Consider the following 17,805-nt stretch of genomic DNA (forward strand, 5'->3'; position numbering starts at 1 on the left):
TTTTATTTCAGAAATATGCTAATTCTCTGGAAAAAATGCAGTTGATACAATTTTAACGACTTGTCTTGATATATAATCGAAGCCTGTTTGGTTTTATTCTGAACAACTAGCCTTGATATATATTCGAAGCCTATTTGGTTTTATTCAAATGTCATATTTGACATATTAACGTATCTAAATTACTTGTCATGTTAAATTACGGTTCACAATGGCGGATCCAGAACTTTGCCTAAGGGGGGCGCTGACTGACCTAAGGGGGGGGGGCCGCTCCAGTCATGCTTCAGTGATTCCCTATATAATTTTTCCCACGAAAGGGGGGGGGGCGGGCCCCCCAGCCCACCCCCCCTGGATCCGCCTATGGTTCATAAACAGCTTGACCAGAAGACATTTAACTCGCAACATTATTTTAAATCTTATATCTTGTGGTAACAAAGTGATTTACTTATATGTTTTTAACGCCACTGTTGTGCTATTCAGTAGTTGTCATTTTTTAATGGTTGAGGAAGCCGGTATGAAAACTGACGATTTTTATGCCCCACGTATGAAGTATGCCCCACCTACGATATTTTTTCTGGTCTGTACCTCCGTCTGTTCGTTCGTCCGTACGTCGTATTGTCCGTCCAGCCGTCCCGGTTCAGGTTAAAGTTTGTGGTCAAGGTAGTCCAATCAGCTTGAAATGATATGATCTTTCTAATTTAAATGCCAAATTAAAGTTTTGACCCCAATTTCACGGTCCACTGAACATAGACAATGATAGTGCGAAGTCAGGTTAAAGTTTTGGTTAAAGTTTTTGGTTAAGGTAGTTTTTGATGAATTTGAAGTCACACCCACTTGAAACTTAGTACCCATGCTCCCTATAATATGATCTTTCGAATTTAATTTCAAATTAAAGTTTTGATCCCAATTTCACGGTCCACTGAACATGCACAATGATAGTGTAAGTGGGGCATCCGTGTACCATGGACACATTCTTGTTAGTGAAATATATTTATACTTTTACATCTTGTTAACATCAAACATATATTTGTTGATACATTATTTTTTTTCTGTATGACTTTAATGTTATTTCTTTCGCCTATATTCAACTGCTTCGTAATCCCGTTATTTTCGTAACACGACTTATATACTTGAGCAGGCATTATCAGAGACTTAAAAATGATTAAGGTAATGTTACCAGCGAGCATTACATTGTGAGTTAACGTTATAAAATTTATCTGAATAAAAAGTACAATTTCATCAGATGGTGACAAATTTTACAAGAAGTACTGCAGTTGGATTCAAGTCGATATTTGTATAAATACAACCGCTTGGCAACAAGAAGAGTTTTAGTTGATCGATCTATTCACTCATCGAAGTTCAAATGTTAATTTGCAAGCTCTAAATCAATATATATAGGTTTTTTTTATTGGTGGAGTAATGTTAAGATTTTGACGCTGGTTCAAATTTGTTAATCTAATCGAGCAAAATAATGAATTATAGAAAAGTGAAAAATAGACATCAAAGTCTAATACTTGATGACTTTCCTTACAGTTGGAACCCACAAGGATATGTGTTCGATATCAGTTAGAAGTTGTATCACTCCTCTCATCTGTAATGCTGGTATATGTGATTGTGAAACTCTCCAATACTACAACGAAAATGATAATACTTGTAATATACGTGAGTTTCTATTATCAAGTATGAAACTATTCATTATTTGCCAAATATTAGATTCCTTTTTATATCATTTAGATTTAGATAGTTGCTCATTTTATGATTTTAATTGAATTTCGAAATTAATCATTTTCAAAAGTTCTATCGTTTTATGTCAAAAGGGAATGAAACATTTTGTGAAACTTTAAATTAGGAAGCAAACAGTCCTGTTACCAGATCAGTAATTCTATAAAAGTCTCAGATATTAATTATTCGACCGAAACACTATTTTGAATTTATTATCTTTCCCATTAAGGTGTCGGATCTATTAACATACTATTGGTAGAGATCTCATTTAGCAATTCACAATCAGGAAAAGTATATTAATAAATTTTAACACCTTGTCATTTTATTCAAATTTGAATTTTTGCAGAAGATGATTGTAAAATGACATCTCAAGGTATGGAATATCGAGGAGCTGTCAATATAACTATCAACAACAGGCCCTGTCAGAGGTGGGATTCAAATTATCCTCATGTGCATTATAGGTTCAATCCACCACCTGGATATGCGCACAACTATTGTCGTCATCCAGACTTTGAAGATGACCAACCTTCACCCTGGTGTTATACCATGGACCCTAGTATACGGTTGGAGTTGTGTGATATTCCCTTTTGTAGTAAGTATTGATTAAAGCCAACAACCGTTTATTGACGTAAACATGTAAGAAATCCCCCTGGTAATAAATGAAATACCGTATAAAGAAAAAGATGTGCATAAAATGAAAAAAAAGAAGCAAGACTTGTTTTAACTCGTTGCATGTATCATTTGTTAGTCAAATATTGAGTTGCGAAAAATTTCACAATCAGTAATAGGACACAATAACAGATCAGACGACTTTTCTGCCAAAAAGAGATTTAACAACTATAAATATATCATGAGTGAGATGAGATTTACTATCATCATATCGGTAAGTTGATTGAAGTGGACTGCTTGACTTATGAAGTGTGGAATTAGTCGATCCTAAACTTTCTTTTTTTTATTAGTGTTTGTGTTAGATGTATGATCATGCACGAGGGTAACACATCACTTGCCTACTGAGGATGGTATACGATTGGGCAAAAAGTTTATTACTTCAGAGAAAGAAATTTTGGCGACTGGAAATTTGAAATGAGTAATAAGTTCTTGTTTTCAATATATATCGAGAAAGCATTGAGTGGGTTTGCTGTTAAAAAAAGGAGGTAGTCTCTATGTATTTTTCTAAGTCTGCACAAGTAAAATGATTTTCAGGGTGACCAAAAATAATTAAAAACATGCGTTTTTATCTGATGCTTAGATTTATAAAATGAGGCACCTAATCTTTAGATTAATCATATATATGTAGGTATAAAAAGAAGATTGTCAATAATGAAGGTGGACAACCTTAGTGATAATAGAATCTTCAATTCATTATTTGCTGAATGGAAATCTGTTATCTAACCTTTTTTGTATGTCTATGGTTTTTTTAATTTCTTTTTAAAACTAAATATAGTTCTTTGCACATATAGTTATTGCACTCAATTTTAGATTGAAAATCCTTCACATATGTTTAGACTAATCACATGCTTGAATTTTTGAATGACTATTTTACGGAAATTGGATTGACTTTAAGTGTCAAATTTGGTTTCAATATCAACGCACTCACGTTTAGTATGCATGAGACAAGAGGTTTAGCTCAAATGAACCTTTTACTGCACGAAAATCGGAAAAGAAAAACTGACCACCCGAGTGGTCTCGCATTTTCGGATGGTCGTAACATTAAGTTACGACCATCCGCTTACCACCAGTGACTATTGGCTGTTGAGAAAAGATTCTATTCATTTAAGTACTTTCAATAGTAACATTCTTTTTAGTTTCGTCACTCAATGCTTGTTTTTAAATTACAAGATAAAGGTATTTAATCATTAATACATTTTCTATCTCCCAGTCAACACCCTTGATTTTTTTTATTAGTATCATATTCTTAAGCAATGTGAGCATTCATAAGAGATCGTATAGATATCTAAGTATAGTACACGTAAGATAACAAAACGAACTGCGTTACACTTTTTTTTTGTTTTGTTTGGTGACATTAGTCGTTATCATGGTATTTAGGAAGTAGATTGTCTACACAAATTTACTCCTCTATTAGTGAACAATTTCATCAAAACAGTTTGAATAATTCCAAAGGCATAAATTGTAAGTGTATCGTATCATGACAAAAACATTTAACTATTGGAAAATATATATTTCTAATGGTACAACAGTTTTTTGGATATAACCATTTCGTATCTCCCATTTCGTACCCTGAAAAAAACATTTCGTACCCTGACCATTTCGTACCTTGACCATTTCTTACCTCATGGAATATCAACATGTAATACCATTTCGTACCTCATGAAAGATTAATATGTTTTTTTGCCATTTCGTACCCCATGGCGGATTAATATGTATGCCATTTCGTACCTAATTGAAGATTTATATGTAATACCATTTCGAAATGGCAGAGGAACGAAATGGTCAGGGTACTGAATTTCTTGCTTCCAATAGTATAAGGAGGTAGTTTTTTGTAGTACAATGTGGTTTAAGGGGGATATGCAGGGCTAATTAATACAAGCTAACCTCATGTTTCTATGATGAATTTATTTAAGGCTGTCAAATATTGTTTTTTTTCCACAAGATTTTTCAAAGGCGAATTTAAATGTCGTAAGTTATATAATGGACAAGACATCTTGAAACATTATATAACCAATCTAGAAATGTAAAACGTTAAAAATACATAAAATCTAGCTTAATGGTTAAGTAATAGAATCTACACATTACCTCTTTTCGGATGATTATAATAAGCAATAGTTCGACTTTCAGTTTTTTCCCTCAATAATACCCTTTATCAATAATGTACCTGAGCCTCTCCACCTTCCAATTGTAAGAAACATAATGAAATCCAAATCAAACGTCAAGGATGTACACGTTACTCAATCTAGATACGGTAGAGTTTTTATGACAAAAAGAGAAATGAAAAAAAAATGCTACTGTACTGTAATCCAACTTTATTTCGTGTGCGATTTATTTTCGGATTTTTCGTTAGTAAAAGAAGAATAGAGCAAATATGAAACAACTGAAATATAACACATGAAAGAAGTAAAAAAAAAATCGCAAACATGCGATTTCTTTATTTCTAAGGTACGATTGTACACCTATGTCCCGAGGGATTACATAGATGCAGTTCTGGGCAGTGTTTGGCTGACATTAACGATTGCTTATTAGAAATCCCAAAGGCACAGATTACCACAGCTGTTTCGAGACCTCAAGAGCAATCATCAGGTAAAATATTGTCTAAAAAAAACTACAAATACGTACTACTATAAAGAAGAAAAAAAGTCAGATTTTTTCTTATTGTAAACCTATCTCAAAATTCACATCTCTAGTACTCTAGTTATTTACAATGTCAATTTATTTTTCAAAGAGTTAGAGCCATTTTTAAGAGCCATTGTGTCAAAATACATTTCACATCAAGATTATTTCAGTGTTAAGGCAGCCATTACAATGCCATTCAAGTTTTATTTTGTACCTATAAAAAAGAAGATGTGGTATGATTTCCAATGAGACAACTATCCACAAAAGACCAAAATGACACAGACATTAACAACTATAGGTCACCGTACGGCCTTCAACAATGAGCAAAGCCCATACCGCATAGTGAGCTATAAAAGGCCCCGTTAGACGATGTTAAACAATTCAAACGAGAAAACTAACGGCCTTATTTATGTAAAAAAAATTGAACGAAAAACAAATATGTAACACATAAATAAACAACAACCACTGAATTACAGGCTCCTGACTTGGGACAGGCACATACATAAATAATGTCACGGGGTTAAACATGTTAGCGGGATCCCAACCTTCCCCCTAACCTTGGACAGTGGTATAACAGTACAACATAAGAACGAACTATAAAAATCAGTTAAAACCTGCATGATTTTATTAATATGGCGTACTACCTTATAAGTTGGGTTCCTTTTGCTCAATCTTTACTTTTCTGTGAGTGCTTTTTTCTTTCGTCTGTCTGTTTGTCTTTCTTTTTTTAGCCATGGCGTTGTCAGTTAATAACTTAATGCAAAAATATATAGAAGAAAACGAAATATACTAAAGAGATAATGGAACTACTGCGTGTAAAAAAGCCTTGGCAAAGAAAACTAAAACGATCAAAAGAATTGCATTCAAAACCTGAAAAGTAAATATTGAGCAACATGAAACCCAAAGTTTGAAGTGCAGTACTTTGATCTAAAAGATACATTCAACATTTCTCAGTAGTTTAAATTCACTCAAGCAAATATAAGGTTATAGGGGCTAATTCAGCAGTCGGAGATTGGTATAACTTTACTGATACTTTTCGGTATATTATTTTTAGATAAATTTAAAAAAAGCCATATGATATCATTTATTGTTATAGCGCGTCTTCACAATAATAAAGGGTTATTGCATGAATATTGGTGAATATTGTCCCCAGTAGAATTTTATATTGAACGAGCTTGCGAGTGCAATATATGTTCTAAGAGGGACAATATTCCCTATTATTGTATAGCAATATAATATTTCCCACAGAACGTAACCAAAAGTTAGCGTGCAATAAATTCTAATATTGCACTAGTTCAATAAATTTTCAAAATTCATGACGTCATCAACGTTTAAATCTTAGTTTAAGCCAATTTTTACTGTCAAATATTATATTGCTATACAATAAAAGGGTTATTGCATGAATATTGGGGAATATTGTCCCTCGTAGAACATATATTGCACTCTCAAGCTCGTGCAATATAAAATTCTACTCGGGACAATATTCCCCAATATTCATGCAATAACCTTATAATATTCATGCACTTACCCTTTTATTATATAGCAATATAATATTTGAAAAAAAAATGGTTTTAACTAAGATTTTGTCGTTGTGACGTCAAAATTTTTGAAGATTTATTGCACTAGTGCAATATTAGAATTTATTGCTCGCTAAATTTCGGTTACTTTCTGGTGGAAATATTATATTGTTATGCAATAATAATATTTTAAGTGTTTCTGTGATGACCAAATGTATTTATTTGCCAAAATTGGTAATATAATCATTTGAGATTATATTTTTCAGAAGACTCTTTCCACATTTTGAAATTGTTTATTGGTGCCTTTGTGTTTCTACTGCTGTTTATATTTGCTGTGTGTTTATTCATTGTCTTTTTGCTAAGGTAATAGTTTGGTCATGTATTTAACCAATTAAATCTTATGCGATTATTTACGAAATATTTTCACACTGAATTAGTTTGTAAACAGCTTATTATTTTGTTTAATTGTCATTTACATAGCATTTATTATATCAATGAAATAGTTTTAGAATGAGTTCATTATTTGATTTGTCAATGAAAATTTCTTAAAAATGTTGATGCTTCAAAAAAGTTTATAATCCTAACTAAGGATCACAATCAACATTTTAAAATACCATAATCCATGCCACGTTTAAAATAGCTGGTATCAAATACTGGTGTAACCCATGTTTCATCTTTTTGAAGCAAAATCTTTATCTAAATTTACTACGTACAAGCACACGCACACTTATATAAGAACTGCAACACTCTGAATAAGAACAAAAAAAGTTTTTGGAATCATATATCAATAATGGTGAAAAGGTACTCAAACAAAGAAGGAAAAAAAATGAAAAAACACTGGTCATGAAATCAAAGCTATGTATTAATGTTAAAAATTTCAAAAAATGTACAAATTTTCCGTTATTCTCACAGGAACTGACAGTTAAATGGCCGAAAATTTGATAGATATGAATTTTAAAGATGCAACAATTAATTTATATAGTTTGCCTTGAATCTTCTGTATACTATTTCATTCATTTATTTCAGAAGAAAAAGACGAATACAAGTTATCCCTGCAAAGTTTGACCATAATAGAATGGTTGGAAATACTACAGATGAACCATGCTGAATGGTTTTTGTTTTGTGTATGCAAAATAGAAAACTTTCATTAAGTTATATACTACTTATTATACTCTTGAACTTGTAACTGTATAATGTGTTGAACTCTAGCTGCTATATGTTGGTAAACAATTGAACTGACTGCCAGTTTATGTGTATTTTTGTATGGTCCTTACTGCTTCCATTTATTTTGCTGGTTTTTTTTTTTCGCTTATTGTTTTTACCTGGATACCTGGTAAATCATTTTCGTTAACTTTACTTTAAATGTAACTACAATGTTTATTTAACCTGGAAGTCGGCTTACGTTATTGTGTCAGAAACCTGACTTTTGTTTGCTGAGGCCAATATATTATGTAAAAGACCCTACCTAAAAATACGTTGTTGTTCAACAACATTATTTCCTCATCGGAGACTTTTCAGCAATAATCAAAATTGTTTAAAAACATAAATTATAGTTAGCTTCTTGTAATATGCAGTTAGTTTTGTGAAATTATCATGAGAAGATTGTTTAATACGCATCAACCCCCCTTTTTTAAAATTTTTATAACTATTTGATCATGTTGATATTGAAAAAAATATACAGAACTACCTAAAAACTTATCTTAAGTTAAAAGCCAATCAATTTTTATTCCATCTTTTTTTTTTTTATTTTATCTTCAGCTGACATAAGTACAACAACTCTCATGCCAGATGATAGACACATCAGAATTTCAGTTTTTATTTTGTTATCTTTCTTCAATGAGGTGGAATTTACTTTCATAAATTAAATTACTGATTAGTTTATTTCACTGAAAAATATCTCTTTCATTATTTATTCATCTAGGTTCCAAAAGATAGAATATGACATACAACATTTTGTACAATTTCTTGAAACTTCTTACCGTTGTATTACCTCGTTCGAATAGAATATTGTCATTAACTAATACACTTTGAAGTGAGGTTTACATGCATATTTGTTAACAAATGAAAGACACATTTTCACTGATCTGATGTGTTAGCAGGTTTGTATTTCATAAGATGGTATGATTTTTAAGCATGCACTGTAGATTTGAAATCATCAATAGTTCCGTATCTACCAACCATATGTCTTTCCAGCATGACTTTTTAAACACAGTAAATACTTTTAGGACTTATTTTGTCAAAAATTTATTGAACTTTATTAAACTGAAAGGATAAAAAACTAAAAGGATTTTCTTATAATTTTATTTTCATATATTAAAAATGCTACTAATAGATGGACTGACTTGTTTTGAATTCACGTTCCGGAACAGATATCTATCAAACAGTCTATGATCAATGTTTAAATCAATACTTGATTCTGTTTCCGTTTTACCCATCCTTGGATGTTGAAATATTCGGCTTTGTGCGTTCCTTATAAAATGTGTCCTTGTTTACCGACTAAAATTGAGATGTAGGATCTTTTTACTGACACATCAAAAACCATTTAGATTAAGATTTAAACTCATGATATAGTTTTTATTTCTGGTTCTCAACATTTTATTATGTATATTTACAGTCATTAATATGCGATTATAGACTTTCAAATATTAAAAACCAGTTTTAGATATATTGTATTTATGTAGCACTATCATGCATAGTATTTTTTTCGATTCTTTTTAAATATAATTGTGTATATTGTAGTATTCAACATCAGCATGCGTGTAATGAATGTAAATCTTAATTACAATTTGAATAAAATTGAAAATAAAAGAAATAAGTATTGTATTATTATGAAATTTAGTGAGTCACAAAATCAACATTATTTAATTAGAGATCAACTAAATGATAATAATCAATTGTTGGTCTAGAAAAGTTTGTTTTTTTTGGATCGAGTACGGTTCATACATTAAAACAGGTTTAGGAAAATTCGAATACGCCCATACAAACACTTCAGTAGGCAGAGCTTAGTGTTTAGAATAGTTGTGTGAGTATTATGAACTGATTATACAATAATTAATTCGTAAAGGAAATACAAGTAGTTAAATGTACATTGATGTAGATTATTTAGAAAGATTGCATGTTTTAAAGTTGTTTCGATTTAAATTAGGGTTTCGACAGACTAACACAGTTCGTTTAAGTCTTATGTTAAGCAGCTTTATTCGGAACTTTTCTGCAACAGAACAGTCAGTAATTGAGGTTAAACCAATATCCATATTTGAACACGATTTATTTGGAAAGACAACTAAAACCTCACAAGACCAATATCTCACTCATGTAGAGCTGTTCAGGGCTGTTGGTGATTCCTTGAACCTAAGCCATTTTAAAAGCACACAAGGAGTAAGGGATTATGGAGATTAAAGTTTGACAATCATGAAGAATAAATAAAACACTTACAACTGGTATGATTTCAGTAAAAAAAAATTTACAAATATATGCTACATAACACTTGGTGAAGGGAAATTGATAAAATTCTATCATTGTTCGAGTCGGAATAACAAAAAAAATAACCCTGCTCGACGAACGACGGTACAAAAGGTTGAGCCCAGTGTTGAGGATGTTGATTGTGTCGTTAATAAGCTATTTCGCAAAAGGTTTAGACTTGATGGGCGTTTGAAAGCATTCAAACAACACCCAACAGATATCACGTACAACTAATGTCTGTGAAAGATACCAGAGGGACGTTCACATCTCATAAATCGAAACAAACTGACAACGCTATGGCTAAAAGTGGAAAAGACACACAGACACATAATAGTACAAGGACACAACATAGAAAACTGAAAATTAAGCAACACAAACTAAAAAAAAAAACTTGGGATGATTTCATGTGCTCCTGAAGGGTGAGAGATGCTTGAACCGTTGGCCATATTAAACATTAAAACCGATTTTAATATTCAAAGAGCAGCCAATAAATATGACGAAATATATTTTGATAAAGATTCAAAGTGAGATAAAAGCAAGTATGCACTCTACAGAATCCTAAGGACATGCCAATAAAGCAAAATTAAAACAACACCAACACTATGCTGCTAATTTTCATAGTTTTTGTCTATAGCAGAAGCCTTTTGTACCCCATCTCATTAAATCAATGAAGAGCCAGAAACGTACAATAGACAACTAATGAGTGTTATGAGGAAGTTGAAAATGACAAAACAATAAAAATATAAATCTCTAGGAATTATATACAAGCCATATAACTCTTTGTGTTTTTAATATTGTTTATTTATATCTGTGTTTACTATAATTAGTGTCGTTAGCGTTGGATTAATAAACGAAGGCACATTTTTTTTTTAAATTCAAGTATATTTATCAGACTGTTTCACTTATATGGATTTCATCTTCATTTTTGTGATTATAACGTTTTGGGGAGTATCACGAAGGAATCAATAAGGTCACCATCACGTTAACAAAAATTATTTGGCACAAATCCCAAGAGACTATTTAATATGTCGGAATAGTGCACTGATTTACTTACTTAAACAATTGCATTAATAAACTGCCGCAGACATTATCGAATAACATTAAAAAGTCAGATCACAAAAATACTGAACTTAGAGGAAAATCAATTCGGAAAGTCCATAATCACATGGCAAAATCAAATAACAAAACGCATCAAAAACGAATGGACAAGAACTGTCATATTCCTGACTTGGTACAGGCATTTTCAAATGTAGAAAATGGTGGATTAAACCTGCTTTTATAGCGCTAACCCTCTCACTTTGATGACAGTCTCGTCAAATTCCGTTATATTTACATTGATGCATAAACTAAACAGACACAAATAAATAAGTATGCACTAGGAGTCAGTTTCACTAAACGACTTATGATTAAGATTGATAGTAAGTATACTAAATTGTTCAGGACTAACGACCAATCTTAAGTCGTAAGTTATTTTTGTGAAATCCACTCTTGACAGGTTCTATGTTAAATGGATTGCATTTACAGGGCTGTGCTCAAAAGGAAATACACAACTTATATATGGCTTGAATGCTCTCTATCCTAAAGTAGTTAATTGAAAACAGGCACAGCTAAGTTAAAAAAAAAACGTGACAGTCTTTGCATTTCAAAGTAGTATGATGGCTTGTACTGAAACAATCAACATACTTTAATGTGCATATGCAAGGGAATTGGTTGCAGGAGTTTTTAATGTACCAAAAACAGGTACTTTTGGTCTGAAAAAAAGCAAACTTTATAAACCTCATGCACTTTTATTATGATTCAAACTTAACACTTTAAAAAAGTGTTCTACAATGATCACCAGCGATTCAGCATTTATTTGCTATCAAAATTACCTAAAAAATCTGCATGTTTTCAAAGTTTCATTATTTCATTGGAACTATTTTATGTCAAATATGTACTACCTTTCGCATCGCTATAGACATGTTTTTCTTACATCATATTTGTCAAATGTGCTGCCTGATATTTAAATTGATTGCAAATTAACCGATTTTATTAAACTTCACGTTTGAATGCCATATTTTGATTGACTAATACGAGGGTGTTAATTTACTCTATCACATGGCTAAGCGGGTAACAATTTTTTTGTATGTTACCCTCTCGGCTAGACCAATTAAAAATCAGTAACTTAAAGGACAATGAATCAAATTTACCGTTGTTGGGAAAACTTGCTTCACTTGTTAATATTTTTTCTTTAAAACCCAAAATCAATATGTGTTATGCTAATTGTTGATATTTTATTTCATACTCAAATAAATTCGTTCACCATCGATTGGTTTCAACAGGTGATGTACATTTCATCATATTCATTGTGATGTATATTTCTCCGCCAGATATGAGGCCTTTTAAAAGGGGATTTCCACCAAAATTGAAATCCAATAAATAACAACAACACAATAACAACCATTGGAAATAGATTTGTTTTTTAGATAGCCGAGAATTTTTCCCGTTTCGAGCCGAATTCTTATTTCGTTGATATGTCAAGTCAATGCATTATTATTGTCTATTTGCTTCCCTTTTGTTGATTTTTCTAATGCCCGTAAGGTTGTTAAGTACGTGAATACATAGACAATACTTTAAAATAAAATGCATCTGTAAAAGACAAAAAACATGAATAATGATAGAACATTCAGTATAATAAATTAAATAATACATAGCTGAGAGGGTGATAGGGCAGATTGGTAACCCTCGAAAAAGCAATGTCAACCTTGACTTAGCCGCAGTTGACAATATAAAAAAGAAGATGTGGTATGATTGCCATTGAGACAACTATCCACAAAAGACCAAAATGACACAGACATTAACAACTATAGGTCAGCGTATGGCCTTCAACAATGAGCAAAGCCCATACCGCATAGTCAGCTATAAAAGGCCCCGAATGTTTTCTCGGGGTACCGATCTGCTATATCCCCCTCTCAGCTATGTGTTATTTATATAGTGTCCTATTCCGTTTAGTAACATGATAGCTGAATTAAATGGCAGCTAAATTAAATGCAACAATTTTAGAGGATTATTATCCTATTGACGCACCAGGTCTTGCACCATTTTGATTTCATTCGATTCCCTATCAAAAAAATAATTATCTCAGTTTGTGTATATTCTTAATTGATTGACAAGTTTCTAACATCAGTCATACGCTTTTGTCTTTTCTATGAACACAAAAGTATGAACAAAGAATAAGCGGACTTCTTTCCAACTTTTTAATATACTTTTATTGACTTAACAATTATGGTAGAAAATAGTAACTACTGACACTCACTGAATACAAAAAAAGAAATATTAATTGAATTTGTTCTTGACTTCATTTCCAGATCAGTGTTGCAGTTAAAATGTGTAATTTTCAAATGCGTATTTACTGTTCGATGCCATAACCGTAGATGTCATCTGCATATTGCGAAAGAAAAATACAACGCCTGTAGTGAAAAATAATTAGTGATAGAAAGATGAAAAAACCTTTAATTTAGTTTTTGCCACGGAAAATAAGAAAGCCTTATACATGCAAAGCCAACTTTTAAAAGACATTGTTATATAAACAATATCATACGGTTGTTTATAGTTGATAATGTGGTATATGGTTTTGCTTATTGTCGAAAACCGTATGGTGTCCTATAGGTTTTTTTTGTTATTCGATCTATATTCTAAGTGACCACCTTGGCAATCATACCACATCTTCTCATTTTTATGTTCCAACATAAAGGCGGAAGCATCTTCCTTATCAATACATTTATGACTTTTATTGAAATTATCTAACTCACTGTAAAATGCTTGATCTCATATATTTGAAGTAATGCATAGCCTGTACGATAGCACTCATATATCTTTTTAATCAAATGCAAACTTGAAAACACAATTACGGTAACCTTTCTGCAGTATATTGTAATTACATATTGAGCTTATTGTTACATATTGATCATATGTATATATTTTAATTAGCATGATTAGATATTAAGAAGTTAGAATGTAGAATTTGAATCCATATACTTGTTATTTGATTCCTGCCAAGTGCGTATGTTATTCTTAACGTGAAAGACAATATGTCGAAATTGTATTAAGTACAAAATGATGTAAGACTCTTTGTCAAGTTACAACTTTCTTTCGGCTAGCAAAATATTTTCCATAAGGAATGTGATCATATATAATTGTGTTCTTTGTTTATTTGTAGGAAGTAGGTACACAGAGACATGCACACCACAACTACTTTGTTACAATAATATGTTATGTGTTTCTGGAAGATGCGATTGTGAAAATCCGGGAACGCAGTATCACGACCCATTGGATGACAGTTGTAAAGCTAGTATGTATTTAATCAAAATGCAAATCAAATCCTATAAGGAAATAAATATAAACGGATAAGGACGTCAGGAACACATTTAAAAAGTCTGTCAGTTTCAAAAACAAACAAACTGTTCCATGGTATGTTATACATAAATGTGTCGAATCGCCTTAATGTGAAGTAAAAAAAAACATCTGCAGAACATAATTTTGAGGGGGAAAAAACAATAGAATCTTAAATTCTTTCATCGTGAAAGTGAAAAAAAAGTCAAGAAAAAACAGGTCATTGCACGGAAAACTTTAAAAACTGGCAATCAGAACAATACCAAGAAGTCTTAAAACACAAAAGGGGTAACATCTAGCTCATAAATAAAAGTTATAATCTGTATAAAAAAATATAACGCATTGTGAATGCTGCATAAAAAAGCTGATTTACTGACTGATTTTCTTTTCAATATCAGTTTTACTTTTGAATCTTTTCGAAATTCCCTTGAATGTGATTGTTAACCTCAATCTTAGGGCTAAAATATCAAAATCAATTTCATGTGAAAAAAATAATTTAAAGTAATATTCGAAATTTAACACGTTCATTCAGACCGACGAATTCTGTTCTAGATGGAATGCTTTAATAATCATGTAAACTATTAATTGATAGGAAAAAAGTACAATGAAACATGCTCAACATCATTGAGCTGTTACAACAATTTGGTTTGTGTTTCTGGGAGATGTGAATGTGAGAGTCCTAGTGAGCAGTATCACGACCCAATAGATAACAGTTGTAAAGCAAGTAAGCAATTTCATGGTGTTATGTTGTGAAAGTTTTTTTTCTTCTTGTCTTTACCTTTACATACGTATTGTAGACCTTGATATTTTCATCAAAAAATGTTACTTCAAAGATTTATTTATTTGACTTATTGTGTGTATATAATGAAAAGGCATTATTCATTGTTTCTCTCGTTTTTAATAATTCCGTGTGTGCAATTAGCAATGATAAAGATCAATTATCTTAAAAAGAAATACAAAAGTACAACCATGAGGAACAATTCACCATATCAAAACTAAGAAAGAGACCTCGAAAGATACATTTTAGAAATTTTGGTTCTCAGTGCTCTTCAACTTCGTACTTTATTTGGCCTGTTTTACTTTTTTGTATTCGAGCGTCACTGATGAGTCTTTTGTAGACGAAACGCGCGTCTGGCGTATATACAAAATTTAGTCCTGGTATCTATGATGAGTTTATTTTAAGACATAATACGATTTGGTCAAATTTGTAATTTATCAGAAGTGTTTTAAGCTGTCGATATCTAACGGAATTAACTGTCCAGTGACTGTACTAGTACTGTACTGAATTTTGTTTCAAATATACCTATTTAACAAGAACACAAAATTAAGGAAAAAAAGGTACAACCAATACCGTATCGTTGTTTATATGAGGTTAGTGGAAGTACGCTAAAAGCTGTTGATCTGAAGTCATGCATCAATTGTTCAGTACTCATCAGTAGAATAATTCAGTTTCGGAAGGCACGACAATGTAAAATGCCTAGAACCGTCTTTTTATTGATTTGAAGTATGTATTCACAAGTATATATAGCACATCGACGATTTTGACTTTATCATTTGTCTTTTAGTTATCATTCTCGCGGGATTGTTGTCACTTTGACTCATACCCCATATCTGATATATTATTCCTGTGTGTTTGTTTACTTTTATTAATGACAATGATCGATAAAAGAAAATAGTTATAAAAAAGACGTGCTTATGCACAAAGATAAGAAATGTTTAATCGTTTTCACGTTTTTAAATATTCATACATCGTTGGATTTAAAATGATTAGCTTCCCAGATGAGGCTAAAACAAGAAAAGCGCTTCCGACGAGCAGAATTTATTTCTGATACGGAAGAAAAGTAGCTTTTGAATTTTGCTGTGAACTATGAAATAGGGGATTCATATCTATAACCAATAACCGAACAACTGGAATAAATTTAGTCTCATGTCCCATACGCTGAAAAGTATGTCACATATGATTTTTGCTCAATGCATTGTTTGTAATAGTAATGGTGTGATAATAAAAGTATATGTTTTATAGGAAACAATTACAAAGAAGCATGCATCTCTGTACCTGGGGATTCAACATGTTACAACAATTTGATTTGTGGTTTTGGAGTTTGTGATTGTGAAGAGCAATCAACAATGTATCATGACCCAAGTAATAATACTTGTAAAACAAGTAAGTACATGAATGATTTTGATTGATGAAAATGATTACCATAAACATTCTATAAACTTTTTTTCAATTTAAAAAACAAGATTGACATAATCAGTTCACTGATTTTCAATTCATTAACAAGATTGACAGAAATAGTCCACAGATTTTCAATTCACGAACAAGACTTGCAAGATTGACAAATATATTCCACTGATTTTCAATTCATGAACAAGATTGACATACACTTTTAATTGATTTTAAATTGATGAACAAAATTGGAGCATAAATTCTATCAACCTTCGAGAAACGAGAATAACAATTATTTGCATGAGACTTTCTGTTGAACAATATCACATGTAGAGAAACTGTTAGTACATAATTAAGGATGTTTTTACATTTTATTGTTCAGACTTTTTAGTACATGTAGTTGCTGTTAACCTGTAAAGAATAATACCCTACCGAATAACATGAAAAATTAATGAACCTAACTGACTTGACTTCAAAGGAATGGTCTGAATAGTAGTAAAATACCCGCCAACTATTGATCTAAGATTGACAGAAAGACTAAACATGGTTAATGGTTTATTGTTCAGTCTTTTTCAGATGATAATAACAAAATTATTTTTTTAGACTAAAATTTGTTCAACAATGGAAGTCCAATAACACCTTTTTATTCTTAAGAAGTTTTATTCTGAAAAGTACTAAAAAACTAGAAATTGAGCTAATAATACCCTCGGTAATATATAGCCGTCCAACAAAATCTAAGTGTTGACAGCTAGTGATGCAGTAGATAAATTACACAATTATGTTATTAAACCAAGGCGATGTTAAGCAAATTACTTCAGTGACATGACATGTGGGTCGTTCCTAATACTACTCACTATTTACTGTTATCTACTTATATTGAAAAACAGTCGTCAATCGTGTATAAAAAATATGCACTTTAAAAAATAAAATATTTCAAACCTTTCATTACAGTTGGAAGATACCAAGACCCTTGCTCCATCGACGCTAGAAATACAAGTTGTTATCCTCCCTTGCTTTGTTCATTCAGTGTCTGCTATTGCAAACTGCCAGCAATGCAACGTTACAATGCAGATGATAATACTTGTAATGACGGTATGTTTTTAAAACTTAGTCTTTTTCTATATAAACTTAGATGTAAAATTGAACCGTAAAGGATATACCCGAATATTTATGTTATATTCTTGGTGTTTGCATTAAGGATGTTCGCTTGTCATGTTTCGAAATGTTTGTCAGTGGTCTGGAATCCTCTGGTTTTATCTAATTGAATGCCGTAAAAAATTT

The 17,805-nt window shown here is 31.5% G+C and overlaps 1 protein-coding gene across 1 annotated transcript in view; it reads left to right on the plus strand.

The window, feature by feature from the left end:
- Positions 1-17,805, plus strand: part of LOC143048915 (uncharacterized) — a 51,048-nt gene that overhangs the window by 26,570 nt on the left and 6,673 nt on the right. Inside the window, exons 21-25 of the mRNA XM_076222778.1 lie at positions 1,531-1,659; positions 2,066-2,311; positions 14,182-14,317; positions 15,017-15,078; positions 16,378-16,518. Of these exons, the coding sequence (XP_076078893.1) occupies positions 1,531-1,659; positions 2,066-2,311; positions 14,182-14,317; positions 15,017-15,078; positions 16,378-16,518 (714 nt within the window). The remainder of the gene's footprint in view (positions 1-1,530; positions 1,660-2,065; positions 2,312-14,181; positions 14,318-15,016; positions 15,079-16,377; positions 16,519-17,805) is intronic.

The sequence above is a fragment of the Mytilus galloprovincialis genome, chromosome 10 (genome assembly GCF_965363235.1).
Source record: "Mytilus galloprovincialis chromosome 10, xbMytGall1.hap1.1, whole genome shotgun sequence".
NCBI classification, from domain to species: domain Eukaryota; kingdom Metazoa; phylum Mollusca; class Bivalvia; order Mytilida; family Mytilidae; genus Mytilus; species Mytilus galloprovincialis.